Consider the following 16740-nt stretch of genomic DNA (forward strand, 5'->3'; position numbering starts at 1 on the left):
AATGTTTGTACCGGATACAAATCCGATACTTGTAAGGTCATTCTGTGTGGCTCAGTATTCCTTGTATATCTGTTTAACATTTTTTTTGCCTCTTCTAAATCCTGGAAAGGCTCTTTTATCTTCTAAAAAGTGAAGGTACTTATTAGGATAAAAGAATGGGTTAATTTTCAGTAAAATGTTTCCATTTAACTCCTTTAAGGAAATTAAGTTTTTTCACAACTTAAAGAATATATAGATCACAATATGAAACATTCCCATCTTTCAAAGTTTTGATTGAAGCCATTCATTTGCACCCCAGAAATGTTAATGTGGAAGAATAGTTTCTATAATATAGTCTGAAGATCCTTTGCCTAAATTTCTGTGATTCAAAACTGGGGGGGGGGGGGGGTAGGGGGGTGTGTGAAGGTGAGGATTATTCCAGTTAAGTATACAACACAATTAGAAAAATCTGGGGGCACCTGGATGGCTCAGTCGGTTAACCCGGGGACTTCAGTTCAAGTCATGATCTCACCGCTCATGATGAGTTCGAGCCCCTCGGGGGGCTCTGTGCTGACAGCTCAGAGCCTGGAGCCTTCTTTGGATTCTGTGTCTCCCTCTCTCTCTGCCCCTCCCCCACTCGTTCTCTCTCTCTCTCTCTCTCTCTCTCTCCCTCCCTCCCTCCCTCCCAAAAATAAAAGATTAAAAAAAATTTTAACATAAAAAAAAAAAAAGAAAGATCTGAGTAATGGTTAAGTCACTTCAAAACAAGTAAACCAGCACAAAAACCCTCTGGCTACAATGCCCATCGAAAAAGTACCTTAATTTCAGGAAGTGAAGATTCAGACGAAACGGCGGGCAGGGGGCAGGGTGACACAAACGCCGAACCGGCAAATCAATTAAAATTGCCACTCACGAGGGGAAACCCCGCGCGCTTTTCGATCGTGTTACTCACAAAGCATCACGTCCCGGGTGATCGCTAAATCCACCTCTGCCCTCCACGACGCGAGAATGAAACCCGCCCAGTTTCTCTCTCAGCGAGCCCACTGACTTAGCAAGTGGATGCGCTACAACCCCGAGCACAGAGGCGGGCCCACCGTCCTACAGGGAGAGGGGACCGGCGCGCCGTACCTCCCTGTCGCCGAGCCACAGCCGCTGCTCCGACACCGGGAAGCCCGTCTCGGCCAAGATGCGCTCCTTGATGTCGCGCACGGTCCAGGACGCCCGGACGGCCACGGTCCTGCAGCCCACGCAGCCGGGGAGGACGGTCACCCGGAGCCACCTGTGCAAAAGGCAAAGGGACCTTCAGTGGGGGCCACGTGGGGGCCCTCCCGCGCGGGGTCTCGGGGGGCGGGGAGCCTCGCGGCCCTGGGCTCGGCTCGGCCCGGCCCGGGCGGGGTTACCTGTCCCCCATCGCGAGCGTCCCGGCCGAGCGCGGGCCCGCGTCCGCCCCAGCGCGCCGCGCCGGCTCACGGCCGCCCCCGCCGCCCCGAGAGGCCCGGGGCGGGCACCGAGCGCGGGATCCTCATGGCGCAGGCGGGCGCCGCCCCGGCCCGGCTCAGCCGCAGCCCGGGGAGCGGCGGCACGAGCCGAGCTGGAAACGCGAGAGGAAGCGGCGGCCGCGGAGGCGGGGCGGGGCCGGCGGCGGCGGCGGCGGCGGCGGCGGCGCGCTCCCGGCCGGCGGGGCCCCAGGAGGCGCCGCCCGCGGGCACGCGCCCGCCCGCCTGGACCGTTAGCCGCGTGGGCGCCCCGCCCTGCCCGCAGGCCCCGCCCCGCCGCGCGCAGGCCCCGCCCCGCCGCCCGCGTCGGCCGAGGCGCCAAGGCCCGAGGACTTGAAACACTTAATAGTCCGCGCGGAGCCCTCGCGGAGAAGGCGCGTGTGTGTTCCCCGGCGGGGTTCAACAGGCCCGGGAGAGGCGGAACTAGACATTCCTGGGGGCCTACGCCTCCGTCGCCTTTAATGACTTTTCATCTCTGGCAGCGTCTCCAAATAAGACTTCTGGTGGCCTCGCAGGCACAAGCTACCGCCGTGGTGGCTGCAGAAAGAAGAGCCTTTCGCGGTTTCGTGATTGTTTTTAAGGCACAAAAGTAGGATCAGTGATTCAGTCTGCTGGAGGAAGGAGCAGTAAGAAAGGAATAGAAAGTAATAGATGACGATATACATGAACATATCCTATGCCGTGTTGAAATATAGGTAACTTATTTTGGCCATATTTTATGATTGGTAGCCTGTTTTCCCATGACGCCTGCAAGCTCCTTGATATCAGAAACAGGCCTTAAGAGTCGATGGAGGGGCGCCTGGGTGGCTCAGTCGGCTAAGCGTCCAACGTCGGCTCAGGTCATGATCTCACAGCCTGTGGGTTCGAGCCCCGCAACGGGCTCTGTGCTGACAGCTCGGAGCCTGGAGCCTGCTTCCGATTCTGTGTCTCCCTCTCTCTCTTCCCTTCCCCCACCACGCTCTGTCTCTCTCTGTGTCAAAAATAAATAAACATTAAAAAAAAAATTTTTTTTTAAAGAGTTGATGGAATCACCCAAGAGTAACTAATGTTGCCTTGTAATTTGAAAGCGTGCTCGCTTGACGAAGCTTCAGAACGTACCATTATTTTCCTCTGGCTTATTTCTCAGAGGTAAGGATGAGACACATCAGGGGCGGGGGGAGGGGGGGAGGCAACATCTATTGCGACAATTCAAAGGCTATGTCCTGAGGAAGTAAACTTGTGTGCTCCTTGTTTAATACCAGGAATAGAATTAAATTTTAGTCTTGGCGCAAAAAAAAAAAAAAAAATGATATTAATGACTGTTTTTCAGTTATCACTTTTCCCCCTCTTGCACAAAAAAATATTACTCAGAACTAGTTATCAGCAATAATAGAGTACCCATACAGAATATTCCATCCCTTCCTTCTAACCACATTTAGAAAGGAAAGGCTGGGGTGCCTGGTAGCTCAGCCTGTTAAGGCTGGGACTCTTGATATTGGCTCTGGTCATGACCTCACCATTGGTGAGGCAGAGCCCCGCATCAGGCTCTCTGTTGAGAGTGCACAGCCTGCTTGGGATTCTCTCTCTGCCTCTCATGCTCGCTCTCTCTCTCTCTCTCTCTCTCTCTCTCAAAATAAATAAACATTTTAAAAAGGAAAGTCTGTAAATCATGCAGCTCTTCCCCTACTTGGAGCAAGTACGCGCAGTCAATCAGAGAAGAGGCCAGAAAACCCTAATGGATGAACGTTCGCTTTCCCAATCAGGCAACACTGTACATGCAAATGCATTAGAATATCACCAAGGAGAAAATCTCACTGAGCCGGTGAGCACGATCCCCCAGGATAAATCCTCCACGCATAAGTCCTTTGATAACCCCCGGGTCTACCTGCTTTCCTTATGCTCTCTCCTAGGGAGACAGGCAAACGTGATGTGGTACAGAGTTAAAGCCTTGAGGAAAAGAAAGGCCCCTAGTGGAGGGGATTTCACAAGAAGTGAAGCAGATCTGGCTGGGAAAGGGGGCTGACCGTAAGTATCTTCGAACATCTGGAGTTCGAAGTATATTCAGGATACACTCTAAAGCGTTAGTCTGCATGGGAAATATAAATCTGGAACTCAAACAAGATGTCAAAGCTAAGGATATAGATTTAGAAATCATTTGTTTAATCATTCAGATAATATTTGTTAAACCCCTCCTCTGTGCTAGATGGACACATTTCTAAATGACGGGAATAAACAATGAACAAAACAAAGTCAACATCTCATGCTTGCATTCTAGGGAAGGAAGCCGATTAATAAATAGACAAAGGATATATGAATGCCTCCTGTGGTGGCAGCCAAGTAGGGGTAAGTACTATTTAAAGGTGGGGGGAGGGAGTTGGGGCAGGACAAGATAAGAGAGGAAAAGAGCTAAGATGGTCGTAGAACTTTCTAAATGACATGTGAGAAGAGGCCTGAATGAAACACAGGAGAAGGAAGTTATCCAGAAGGAGGTTATATGAGAAGGAAGGGGGGCAGAGCAACACTTGTAGATGCATCCATCGTCTCTGACCTGGATTTGGGGTCATCCCTTCCTCCTTGTTGCCTCCCCTCTATCTCTCTCCTCTCTAACCCATGCCCCAACTGGCCACAAAACCAAAGCTGGAACTGACGTCTGTTCTGTTTGCTGATAGCTTCCCAGAACCTAAAAGAGGTCCTCACACAGAATAGGTGTGCAGTAAATATGAAGAAAGGAAGGAAGTATTGAGGGAGGGAGGGAGGGAAGGAAGGAAGGAAGGAAGGAAGGAAGGAAGGAAGGAAGGAAGGAAAAACAGAAGAAGGAAGGAAGGAAGGGAGAAAGGAAGGAAGGAAGGAAGGAAGGAAGGAAGGAAGGAAGGAAGGAAGGGAGAAAGGAAGGAAGGAAGGAAGGGAAGAAGGAATTACATAAAGGAAATGAGGGGAGAAAGAAAGGGAGGAAAAGGAATAAATAAATATCTGGAAAATACAGAAAAGTAGATAAAAGCTCAAACATTATACATAATTCTAACACCCCAATACAAACAACATTTTTATGGCCATTAATTTAAGGGCTTTTTATATGATTACAGTAATACTATGGGTACACAGTGTTTTTCCAATTTTTATCACTGTAATAATTGTATTGCTAATAATTGCCGAATTTTCCATTGAGAAGAAATATCTTAGGCTACTCAACCCTACTGATAAATACAAGGGCATTTTAATTTTTCGGAAGTGCACAGACCAATAAATATCTTTGTTCGTGAACTTTCACCACTATTTAAGATGAGAAAGAAATTTGTAAAAATGATGCATTCCAGTAAATGTCTAGCTGAGCCCTAACTCATTCTGTAGGAGTATATTATAAAATTCAGAACAGCAAAAGCCAAAACCATAGTCTCTTCTTTTAGAATGAGTCCAGACACAATAAAAAAAAAGGGGGGGGGGAGTCCTGGGACCATCCTTTCAGCCTATTTCAGTTGTAGAGACGAACAAATAAAATTATTTTATTGCACAAGCCAGATTCAGCAGGACAGAAGCAGAAAACAATGTTGTTCTCTCTCACGAGCCCTGTTTTAATTTGTCCTGGTACTTATTTCTTTCCCTTTCCCTGGATGACAGAGGACGGCAGGGCTTGGACCCTAGATTCCCCATCACTCCTGGATGATAAAAATTCTCCAGTTCCTTCCAGTCCCTAAGATGACTCATCTTAGTAATTGAAAACCCTCTCCAGGGTAACAACCAAACCACCAGTCCAATCCAATGTAAGAAATTCTGAAATAGTAACCGGGCTTTATTCCGTCTCACCAAGTCAACTGCAGTGTGGAAACGTAGCTCAAGGCTGAGCTAATTTCCCCTGAAACAACACTCTGTGGTTTTATGAAATGGAATGTGCCTGATAGCATGTCTTTGATCAGAGGGAAACAAGAAATTAGTCCCTTCTGGAGAATGTGCACCAGTTATGTAAAGACCGAAGAGTGACAAATCATTGTCCCTTTGTTTGATGAGTCAGCGTAAGGCTGTTTGGCTTGAAAATAAAAAGATGAGAATATTGTGGATATGTAAAGTCCTGGAAAAATGAGTAAAACCTTAAGCCAAACAGAAAAAGGAAAAAATCTCTCAGGGAGAAGAAATAGGACCTCTAAAATCATGGAGTCAAAAAAACAGCAATAAGGCATCCCAAGTAGCTTCCTATGATGGAATCCGAGGGGAGGATTCACGCAAAGGCACAGAAATGTGATCCGAGAGCACCTGCAGGGATATCATGAAATCCTCACACTACATCTGCAGTTACATGAGGGGAATGGGAGCCACTTTCGGATTTGAATCAGGTTAGGTGATCTAATTTGCATTCTAGAAAGACTGAGGATGACTTGGACGGAGGCAAACTTAAAATAGGAACAAAACCAAGAAAAAAAATGCTATCTGTGAGATGAAAACCTTCAAGAACAGTATCAATCACGTGGATAAAGTGGATAAAGTGCCCGTAGGATTTGACAACGAGGAGGCCATTGTTGGTTGACCTCTATGCTCCAGAACCTGCAAGAATTTCCTGATGACTGTAGGATCAAGTTCAAGTTATCCTGCATGGATAAGGCCCATCACAACGGAGCCCTGGTCAACCTTCTCAAATTCCTCTGAGGCCGTCCCACTGTCTGTCTCCATGACCAGCTGATAGTAACACGTAAACGTTATGGAATACTTACTATGTGCCAAACACCTACTAAAATCCTTATGTGACTTAGCTCATTGGATCTTCCCCCCAAACCCTACAAAGTACATAAACCCTTAATTTCCAGGCAAGGAAAATGGAACCACACGCCTTACTTGTAGCTGCACAGCTGTTAGTGGGTGAGCCAACTCCATGAGCCTGAGCCCTATTACTATTAAACTATACTATTCACAGAATACAATCACTTCACGTGGCCTTGCTGCCCCCTGCCTGCACTGTCCTCACCTACTTGCAGTCCCCTTCCCATCACTTTCCATCTGATAAATCTCTAAGTCGTCCTCCAAGATTGACTACTGGTCCCAGCTTCCCCCGTCTCTTCCGGGCTCCTTCTTTCTGCATAATGTGTACGCTGCGTATTCACTGTTGGTATTATAGCACATATCATGTTTTTTAGTAACTATGACTCATTTTGATTCATTGCAGTGGGAGCCCCATTGCACTCCCCAAGGGCCTGGTACAGAATACTAGTCCATGACTGTTGCTAAGATGTTTGAGATGAATGAACGGGCTGCATATAGGGAAATAGCAACTTCACTCCTAACACCAATCAGGCTTTGTTTTGTTTTGTTTTGGGGTCTGTTCAAAATGCTTTGGGCTGCAAGTAACTGATTCCCCGACTAGCAGTAGCTAAACTGATAATGGTTTGTTTTTCTCACGGGTCAGGAAGTCTAGAGGAATGCCAGTGTTCACCAATCTCAAGACTAGCATTCCAGTGATGTTTTGGGACTTTCCTTCCTCGTCATAGAATGGCTCATCCAGTTCTAATACTTCCATATTCAAGGTAGGAGGAAGGGAGAAAGGGAGAAAGGGAAGAAAACAGTTTTACCTCTTTTATCAGAAAAACAAGAATGTTCCCACAGACTTCTGCTTCTCATTGGCCACCCCTAGCTGCAAGGAAGGCGGGCAAAACCAAGCCTCTACAATAGAAGGTTCTAGAAGGAGAATAGGGATTTGCAAGTGACTGTTGGGTCAGCCTACAACACTATCTACAACATTGCTCTAATATGCATGGCAAATGTATTTTTTCTAATGTTTATTTATCTTGAGAGAGACATAGACAGAGAGCAAGCAAGGGAGGGGCAGAGAGAGAGGGAGACACAGAATCCGAAGCAGGCTCCAGGCTCTGAGCTGTCAGCACAGAGCCCCATGTGGGACTCGAGATCACAGACTGTGCAAAATCATGACCTGAGCTGCAATCGGACACCTAACTGAGTCACCCAGATGCCCCGGCAAATTTATTTCCAAAGTGTCTACAGAAATATTGGAAAACAATGTAACGGGTAAGTTTTTCATAGCCTGATTAGTGACATACCAAGGCACGTCTTTTGAAAGGATAGTAGGAGAAGTGTTTCATGCAACTAATCTTTTACTGCCTTGGGATGGGGATTTGGGTAAATCCTATGATTTTTCTGTTCACTTTTCTATAATGACAGTCCCTAAAGTCATTTTAAGTTACAAAACAGAATTTCAATTCTCTCATTGGGATAAGTTCCAGGCAAAATCATTAGATAAGATTTCAACCTTCTGTCTTCACTCAAAGGTCACCTTCCTCTTTCTGTTGCCATCACCACCCCACGCTAAGTAAGACCCATTGTCAGATGCCGCCCACCTTCCAGGAGGTGACAGCTGTGGAGCCAGGAGAAGGCAGGAGGACGGGCTGTTCGTTGGCTGTGTGGATCTGAGCCCTACGGGTCTGGCAGGTGATTAAGCTCACCATTTCTCCCATGGGACTCTTGGGGAAGTCCTGTCACTGGGGACCCCAGCGGGAGTGGGGGGCGGGCAATGCCTCTCTCCACTGAGTGATCACTCACGACTGCTTCCACAACCTTCTGAGTCCACACCACCTCCCACCCCTTGCTGTTCTGGCCCTACCTCAAGCAAACCGCATTGAAGAGGCCCCGACCTGATGCTGTCCCACATAGTTCAGGTGTGTTCTATGGAAAATTCTCTCCTATCCCTTGCCCAGCAAGCTTGGGCAGTGCAGGCCAGAGACCACGATGGCCGCCTGCTGCCTCAGAGTGCTTGGTCCCCAGGCCTGAACTGGCCTTGAACCCAGTCCCAAGTTCTTCCTGTGGTTCACCAGGCTTGATGTAAAGGAGATAAACCCCTCTAATCCTGTCCACTTGGCAACATCTTTCTCCAAAGAAATCGGTAGCAAACTTCTCTTCCCTCCCTATACTCTCACTAAAGGGGATCACACAACAGGTCCTGAGGCTCTTTGTAATTGTATATGAGGGCACGTCTGTCCCCCAAACACTTTCCAAACTGAGGTTACTTTTAGCACTTTTTTACCTTCAATACGCATCAGCCATCGGAATAATTCAAATTGCATTCACAGAGACCAACAGAAAAAAATACATGAATAGCATGTAAATCAAAAGAATATATACACAAGACATGCATCATTATATATTCATCAATTCAAAATTCAAACACCACAGTATACCAGAACCATGGCAGTTAAACAAAACACCAGCTCCTATGAGGCTCCCATTCATAATAGGGAGGCAGAAAATAAATAAATACACAGATATATAATATGCAAAGCAGAAATAAGGCCTATGATGAAACATGGTGGGCAAGGGACGGAACATGGCATGGGCTGGGATGCTGTCATCTGAGAATGGAACCGAATATGCAAAGTCAAAAAGCGTAGAGAAGGAAGCCTCGGGATGAAGCTGGTGATTGAGAAAGCAACCCTTACCCAAAAGCAAAGTGTATGATCTCTTCCCCATAAAAAACAAAATTTGCCATTCTAGTTCACTGTGTTTAACTCACCTCACCTTATTCCCATAACTCTGCTTCAAATATTTTAAATTAAGAAAGTACTCATCAGAATCCTAAGTATTTCACCCACTACAAATTTCTAAATGGAGTATCTCTTCTAAAGTCAATTAAACTATTAAAATGAGGTATTCATCCAAATGATGAATATTTTGTTTCATATTGGTTTTCTCAAGCTTGTTTATTAATTTTCAGAGAGAGAAAGACAGCATGCGTGCGAGTAGGGGACAGGGAGAGAGATTGGGAATCCCAAGCTAACAGCAGGGAGCCTGACACAGGGCTTGGCTGCATGAACCATGAAATCATGACCTGAGCCCACATCAAGAGCTCAACCAACTGAGCCACCCAGGTGCCCTTATTTAATATTGGGGTTTTTTTTTCATGTTTATTTATCTTTGAGGGAGAGACACAGAGACAGAGACAGAGACAGAGTGTGAGCAGGGGAGGGTCAGAGAGAGGGAGACACAGAATCTGAAGCAGGCTCCAGACTCTGAGCTGTCAGCACAGAGCCTGATGCGGGGCTCGAACTCACAACCCACTAGATCATGACCTGAGCTGAAGTCTGAAGCTTAACCAGCTGGGCCACCCAGGTGCCCCTGATATTGGTTTTATTTTTATTTCATTTTTTAAATCTTTTTTTAATGTTTATTTTTGAGAGAGAGAGAGAGACAGAGTGCAAAGTGTGGGAGGGTCAGAGAGGGGGGGAGACACAGCATCTGAAGCAGGCTCCAGGTTCTGAGCCATCAGCACAGAGCCCGACGGGGAGCTCGAACTCACGAACCCCAAGATCGTGGCCTGAGCTAAAGTGGGACGCTCAACCGACTGAGCCACCCAGGCGCCCCTTAACATTGGTTTTAAATTCACTCAGTGAGACTTCAAGGCGAAGCACTTCGTCTTTGTCAATATTCGTACAAGCGGCCGGTGGGTGCACCACGTTGTGTGTGCAGTGGTGAGTGTGTATGTTTGGGCGTGTGGAAGACAGCTGCTCCTGCTGTTTAACACGCCGTGAGTCTCTGTGCAACTGAATCCTAATGCACGGTCATCACTGATGGAAGCAGGACTCCCCACTGTCTGTGCCCAGAGACACTGTGAGCAAGTGAAGGGAGGAAACTTACCTCCCCGCTCATCTCCCACACGACCTAAGACGCCCAGTGCGGTTATGGCAGGATGTCCCAGCAATCAGGGGAAAGGTGGCAGGTGGCACCCAGACCCATGACATCCGGGCTAGACGGCATCGTTGATAACGCTGTTACCTCCGCTGGCAGAAAGCCGCACGTCTGCAGGCTCCTGTCTAGAGCCTTCTTCCCTCTGGAGCCTTCCTTCCTTCTTCTCTTCCTTACCCCCGTTGTTACCGACCCGGCTCGGTGTGATAAGCCCCTTCCAGCGCAGCCTTCTGTCCGATTTTGTCAGGCTGGCCCTTCAAGGTCATGGTAAGACCTTGGCCCAAGTCGGGCTCGTAGGCATTCCCCCCGCTCTGCCTTTCTGCTTTCTTAGGGCACCCCCACCCTCCCCCCGCTACCGCCTCCGGCCCTCCCGCCACCCAGCTGCTCTGGTAGTATCATCAGCCTCCTCCTCTTCCCGCTCCTACACCTTTCTAGAAACATCCACTCACGTACAAATTCTGTTTTGACAATTTTGCGCTCAGCACGTGACTGCGCGGGAAATGACGACCCAAAGTCCGAATACAAACGTGACAGAGGATCGCAGGTGGCGGTCAGGGTCCTGGGGAAGGTGTAGCTACCGAACACAGGGGCAAAGTCCAGATAAAATGGTGGGCTGAAGATGGAAATTCCTGTACCGATGGCTTCCCATGTCACTTAAAGGTAAAGTGAGGGTCCTCGGCGAGCAAGGCCTTAGTGGTCAAGCCCCCTGTCCCCGGGCTCGTCTCCTCCTCGCTCCTTGTCCCCCTAGCCCCTGCCTCCTCTCCCTCTTGCTCATTCCACCGCAGCCCTCGGCACCCTTCAGTCCTGAACACGGAGCCACACTCCCTGCCCCAGGGTCTTTGCACTTGCTGTCCCCCCGGTTCGGCGTGATCTTCGTGCAGATGCCATTTCTTACTCCCTCACCCCCTTTCTGTCTGCACTCAAACGTCCTCTTTCTCAGGATGCCTTCCCAAACACCCTGTACAAAATAGCAACACGCCCCATGCCCCACCTTGAGTTGCCTGATCCCTCTCTACAGCACCCATGACCATCTGCTACATACCCAGTTGTTTATCTGTCCGGTATCTATCTCAGCCCAATGTGTTGTCCACTCCGTGAGAGCAAAGCCATCGTCGGTTGAATTCACTGCTCTCTTCCCAGCATGAGAGGGGTTCAGACACGCCACAGGCACTCGGGAAATATTGTTGGACATACGAATGGACGAACGCTCACTCTACGGGCATCCTGGACCCCGGGCCGATGCCCGGGGTATCTCTTCCCCCACACCCCCCACCCTCGTTCCGAGCTTGGCTTCCAGCCCCTGCCCCCAGGGCTCCGGCACTGCCAGGCTCACTGCACCCACAGCTGGGGCGTGGCTCTGACCGTGTCCTGCCTCACGCGGTGGCTGTCCCCCGGCCGCACCCCTCTGGCCAGCAGCTCTCCACTGTGCCCCAGGGAACCCGTGACCTGCTGTCCCACACTCACTCTGCAGGTGCCAGCTGACCCCAACTCACAGGTCACTTAGCAGGACAGGTTCTGCCACTTTGGCTTCCTTCCCAGGACGCGTAACCACCAGCGGATGGGGAGGACAAGGTCACCTTCACGTTTTACTCCCTTGATGGAGATTCTCGCGTCTGCGTGAGAACCCACAGCGGAAGCATTCAGGAAACCTGTGCCTGGGGTTTAGGTGGAGAACGTACATCCTGATGACTCTCGCTGAGAGACGTTCCTAAGAGACGCATCTCTGTAGGAGAGACTGGTTTTGTCACACCAGACGCTGCCGGCTCTTGCATTGTGCTCTCCCTAGGTCCTCCTAGGGGCCCCATAGTCCCTTCCCGTCTGCAGACACGTCCTGCGCCTGCCCCCGTGCCAGTCCCACCGGAAGGGAGGGAGTCCCAAAGCCCCGGGGCACGTTAACAACCCCCTGCAGTGGGTGTATCACTAAACGACACTCTTCGCTCCCCAATACCGCAACGTGTACTGTCGCAGCCTCAGGTAGGGTGAGCCCTCCACCACCAGTTTGCACCCCCCCCCCCAGCTCCCATCTTGTGCTGAAAAATCTGTCCACGCCCGGAACACAGCATCCTCAGCGAAATGAGCCGAGCACTCAGGACCACACGTTACAGGCTTCCGTTTGTATGAAACGTCCAGAGGCAGCAAACCCACAGACACAGCAGGTTGTCGGGAGCTGGGGAGGGGGGCGGTCAGGAGTCACGGCCAACGGGCTTCCCTGGGGGATGTTGAAAATGGTCTGGAATAGTGACACATCCTGGTGAGCATCCTAGAAGCCACTGAATTGGACCCTTTCAAGTGGTGAACCGTCCGGCAGGTGAATTTCAGCTTCCGAAGAAAACGAATACTAGCATTGCAGTTGATGGAAATACATCACTGTACCACCACGTGTAGAATCCCTCTGGGCACAAAAATTCTTTAATGCGGCTACCTTGACCTTCCCGGTGGTTTATCGAACTGTCTTCTCGAGATGGTCTCCGTCGCTTTCCAGAACGGTCAGAACGGACGGCTCTGTCCCGAAGACACACACAAACAAGACACGATGCAAACTCCCTATCGGCTCATCCGAGTTCTCCTTCTCGCCCTCATCTCTCACTGGCTCCGGGTGACTTCCCCCACCTCCCACCTACCTTGCCACGCCACGCTCCAGCCTCCTCAAATGAACCCTCTGGGCCTTTCGTGTAGCCTCCTTCCCTCCTCAATGTCCACTCCACCTTCAGACCCAACCTTCTTCAGGGAGCCCGATGCTTCACAAGGCGGCACAGCCACGAGCCTGTCTTCTACCTTCTCCATCACTCACGTCATTTGCGTCTCCTCCCCGAGCTCACGAGGTCAGGGCACCGGGGTCCCGAACTCCACTTTCAAAGCCTTATGCAGAGTAACCTCTCTAAGGGAAAAGGAGGTCTTCAGCCGGCACTGCAGGTGGCTCAGGCAGAATTTATCCAGCCCCACGTAAGACCCAACAAGCCAGACAAATGACAAAACTTCCCTTCTCTTTGTGCTAGTGTAGACACAATTGCTTGACTTCTATTTTTAGTTACGTTGGACGTGCTCTGGGAAATGAGGTCATGCTTCTGAATTAACATTCCTGCCTGTTCTGCTTCCAGCGAGGGTACTACGAATTCCCCAAAGTGCGGTCAGAACGATGAGAAAATCGGCTTGTCCGGACTTTCTTTCCCTGACGCTTTTGCATCCATATCGCTAATGGGAATAAGGGCTAGTTGCTGGGTTGCCAAAAATCCTAGGTGATTCACAACCAGCTTTGCCAAAGCAAAATTAACCAGTAGGGGCCTTATGTGTAGTCACGCGTACATATACCCATTGACTGATCCAAACGGACGTCGCATCAGAAAGGAAAAATAAAATAAAAGGACTCGGCCCCCTGGATGTCAGAGATGACACATCTTGGGCCACATTCGCCATTCTGAGGACGACTAGAACCACATGTGAATTCCTCTGAATTCTGAACTGCTCTTCCTTTCCTGGTGACCTCTGGTTAAACATCCTCTCCTGGAACATTTTGTAGAAAGCACGGAGGCAGCGTGAGCCGACGAGAGCAGTATGCACGTTAATATAAATGTGCTGCTTGTTAATAATTAGAAAGTTTGAATGGAGTCTCAGCCCCAGACACGATAGCAGGAAATTCATGGTACAAACCTATCCCCTTATAAAACTAAACAAGTTGAACACAGAAAAGGAAATGGCAAGGGCAACAAATACCGCAGTTCATTTCTTCCTTTTTTCGGCCTCTCCCGCCTACGGTTCTTCTTCCGGTCGGTTGGCTTTCCTTCTTCTATTTGTCCTTTGTTTTCCCGCATTGTTGTCCTTCTCTTTCTGCCCTTCTCCATCCTGTGCCCCTTGTGGGATAGTGAATTGAGGGTGAGCCTCCCCCACCCCCCTACCTCACACCTGCCAGCCGGGGGGATTGACACGCGTCTGAGCTCACTTTCCCACCTGCCCACTGGACTGATTGTCAGGTTCCTGTCAGGTGAAATGGGGCACCCGGGAGGTGCTCATTTATTCATCTAAAAAGAAGCGTAGCATCCACGGTGCCCCGGGCACTGGTATCAGGCTAAAAGAGCACGTTCCTGCCTGGGGGGCTTGTCACCTCCCGGGAACAGCAATCAGGCAGAAATTGCAAGATGGCGGCCTCCACCCCCTTTTCTTTTTCTCACCCCCCGTCTTTCCCTTCACGCTTCTCTCTTGCTTGGGCATCTGAATGGCCAAAATCAACATTGACGGGGCTTTCCTGGACCAGCACCATGGTTCATGAGCCAGTCAGGAAAGAGACTGCCCTCCTGGTGGATTTTATATCTGGAATGAAATCTGTTTCGTTTTGTTCTTTCTTCCCCCATTATCTTCGTGCCCACGCACACCGCAGAGTTCAGCTTCCAGGCAGATCTATCTAAGACACCGGTGGCGGCTTATGGCCCAGTTAGGGCACACTTCAGGTCCTCTACATCTTTCCTGCGCATGAACAAAGTCCCAGTCGAAGGTGGTCCTGGCATTCCCTTCCCCCGCATCCTCATTTGTCTGTGCGTGTTTGTAGAAATGATTTGTCTTGCCACCTCTTCAGACCTTCCCGAGGAAGGACAGTGCAGACAGAATAACTGTCACCAGCGCACTCCCACCACTCTCAGGGGCCAGGGAGCTGTCCTTTGATCGCCGCTTGCTTCTTCACACAGGAGGGCAATGACAGGCTATTCCCATAGCTAACACCTCCCTCCCAAGTATATTTGTATTTTAACAGGGGATTCTTCATTTCTGCTGCTGGGTGGGAACTGGGTTCATATTTGGGGAAGTTTAGTCACCCGATTCCCCCTGAAGTCATATCTCGAGGATAGTTGTTCATTTTCAGTAGCAATGACGATGGTGAGAAACTCAAAACAAGGTCTAATAATAATCCCTGCCATTAATTAAGTACTTACCAGCCACCAAGTGCTTATTTAAATCTTCACTAAAACTCTATGAGGCATTTTTATTACTATTTTATTCCAAAGGATGATGAAAGATTCAAAAAGGTCATAACTGCCCAAGACCACACACAGGGCCAACATCTAACCCCACTCGAAGTGAACCCCAAACCTGGGTTTTTAATCACTGTCCACATCCCCATACGGGGTTGTTACTGACAGAACTAGAGATGTTTATCCTGGAGAAAAAAAAAAAAAAAAAGACTCCCAGGGACGTCTTATGCTATCTAAATAGAGGAACGTTTTTCATGTATAAATATTTCTGTGGCTCCAGAGACAGACAAATTTGGGGTTCGCTCTGATGAAACATATCCCAACAACTAGAACAATTCTCATTTTTATTCATTTACCACCAACTACCTGTCAAATCCACATCCACCATTATATTCACTCCCCCCATGTACCTACAAAGAAGACATCATCCACACTTAGAAGTCAGAGAAGATAAATAATCTGCCTCAGGTTTCCTTGCAAATGCAAGTGTCAACATTGGAATTCAGGTCTCTGCTCAATTTCCCTTATTCTGTGCTGCTCTCCAGAATTGAGTGAGGAGAAAAGGCTTTGCTTGAGATTTTAAAAACTGTGCATGGGGGCGCCTGGGTGGCGCAGTCGGTTAAGCGTCCGACTTCAGCCAGGTCACGATCTCGCGGTCCGTGAGTTCGAGCCCCGCGTCGGGCTCTGGGCTGATGGCTCGGAGCCTGGAGCCTGTTTCCGATTCTGTGTCTCCCTCTCTCTCTGCCCCTCCCCCGTTCATGCTCTGTCTCTCTCTGTCGCAAAAATAAATAAACGTTGAAAAAAATAACAAATAAATAAAATAAAAACTGTGCATGATCAGCATGCCCTGGAGACAGCAAGGTCCTAGGTTCTCTTCTTTTAAAAAAAAAAAAAAGTTTATTTATTTTTGAGAGAGAGAGAAAGCACGGGGGAGGGGCAAAAAGAGAGGGAGACAGAGGATCCAAAGTGGAATCCATGCTGACAGCAGAGAGCCCAATGCCAGGCTCGAACTCACAGGCTGAGCTGTGAGATCATGACCTGAGCTGAAGTTGGACGTTCAACCAACTGAGCCACCCGGGGGCCCCTAGGTTCTCTTCTAAGAGCTGATCACGGTCTTGTATTTCAAACAGATGGCAATTTTACAGGCTGGCCAGATGTAGGCACGTGTTAGCTCTCACACATACACACGGGGGAACAATTCTAAACATAAATTTACAAGCATGAATTACACAATGAAGATATAGACATTCGGCCAAAAAGGGGAGATTTTACAAATTAACTATGTCCTTTCAGTTAGTCATTTAAAACACACTCCGCTTTATTGAATGGTATCTCAAATAGAATCCCGAACATAATTCGATTAAACTAACATCCTGTAGTCATAAGTACATGAGAAACAGTTTATTTATGAAACCTAAATGGAAATCTTATTGATTTTTGGCCTATTTTGACTACTTCCTGTTTATATTCACTAAAGATTTTGAAAAACAAACAAAAAAAAAAAAAAACACGTTCTTATGAATCCCATTCCTAAACATCTGGGCTCAGAGTGGTATGGCCAATGGAGAGTTCAAAGGGTGAATTATTTTATCTCTGTGCAAAGACAATGCCATAACTTGGAAACCACACATCTGTGAATTTGTGAGAAGGAAGAC

The 16740-nt window shown here is 48.8% G+C and overlaps 1 protein-coding gene across 5 annotated transcripts in view; it reads right to left on the reverse strand.

Moving 5' to 3' along the window:
• Nucleotides 1-16740, reverse strand: part of SACS (sacsin molecular chaperone) — an 86149-nt gene that overhangs the window by 40763 nt on the left and 28646 nt on the right. For 2 of the 5 annotated variants that reach the window (XM_043575135.1, XM_043575116.1), the window contains exon 3: nucleotides 1108-1258. In XM_043575135.1, the coding sequence (XP_043431070.1) occupies nucleotides 1108-1258 (151 nt within the window). Of the gene's footprint in view, nucleotides 1-1107; nucleotides 1259-1379; nucleotides 1641-16740 lie in introns of those variants that run through there. The other 3 variants (XM_043575140.1, XM_043575124.1, XM_043575149.1) reach the window with 3 other exon arrangements.

This window comes from Prionailurus bengalensis, chromosome A1, assembly GCF_016509475.1.
Source record: "Prionailurus bengalensis isolate Pbe53 chromosome A1, Fcat_Pben_1.1_paternal_pri, whole genome shotgun sequence".
Lineage (NCBI taxonomy): Eukaryota > Metazoa > Chordata > Mammalia > Carnivora > Felidae > Prionailurus > Prionailurus bengalensis.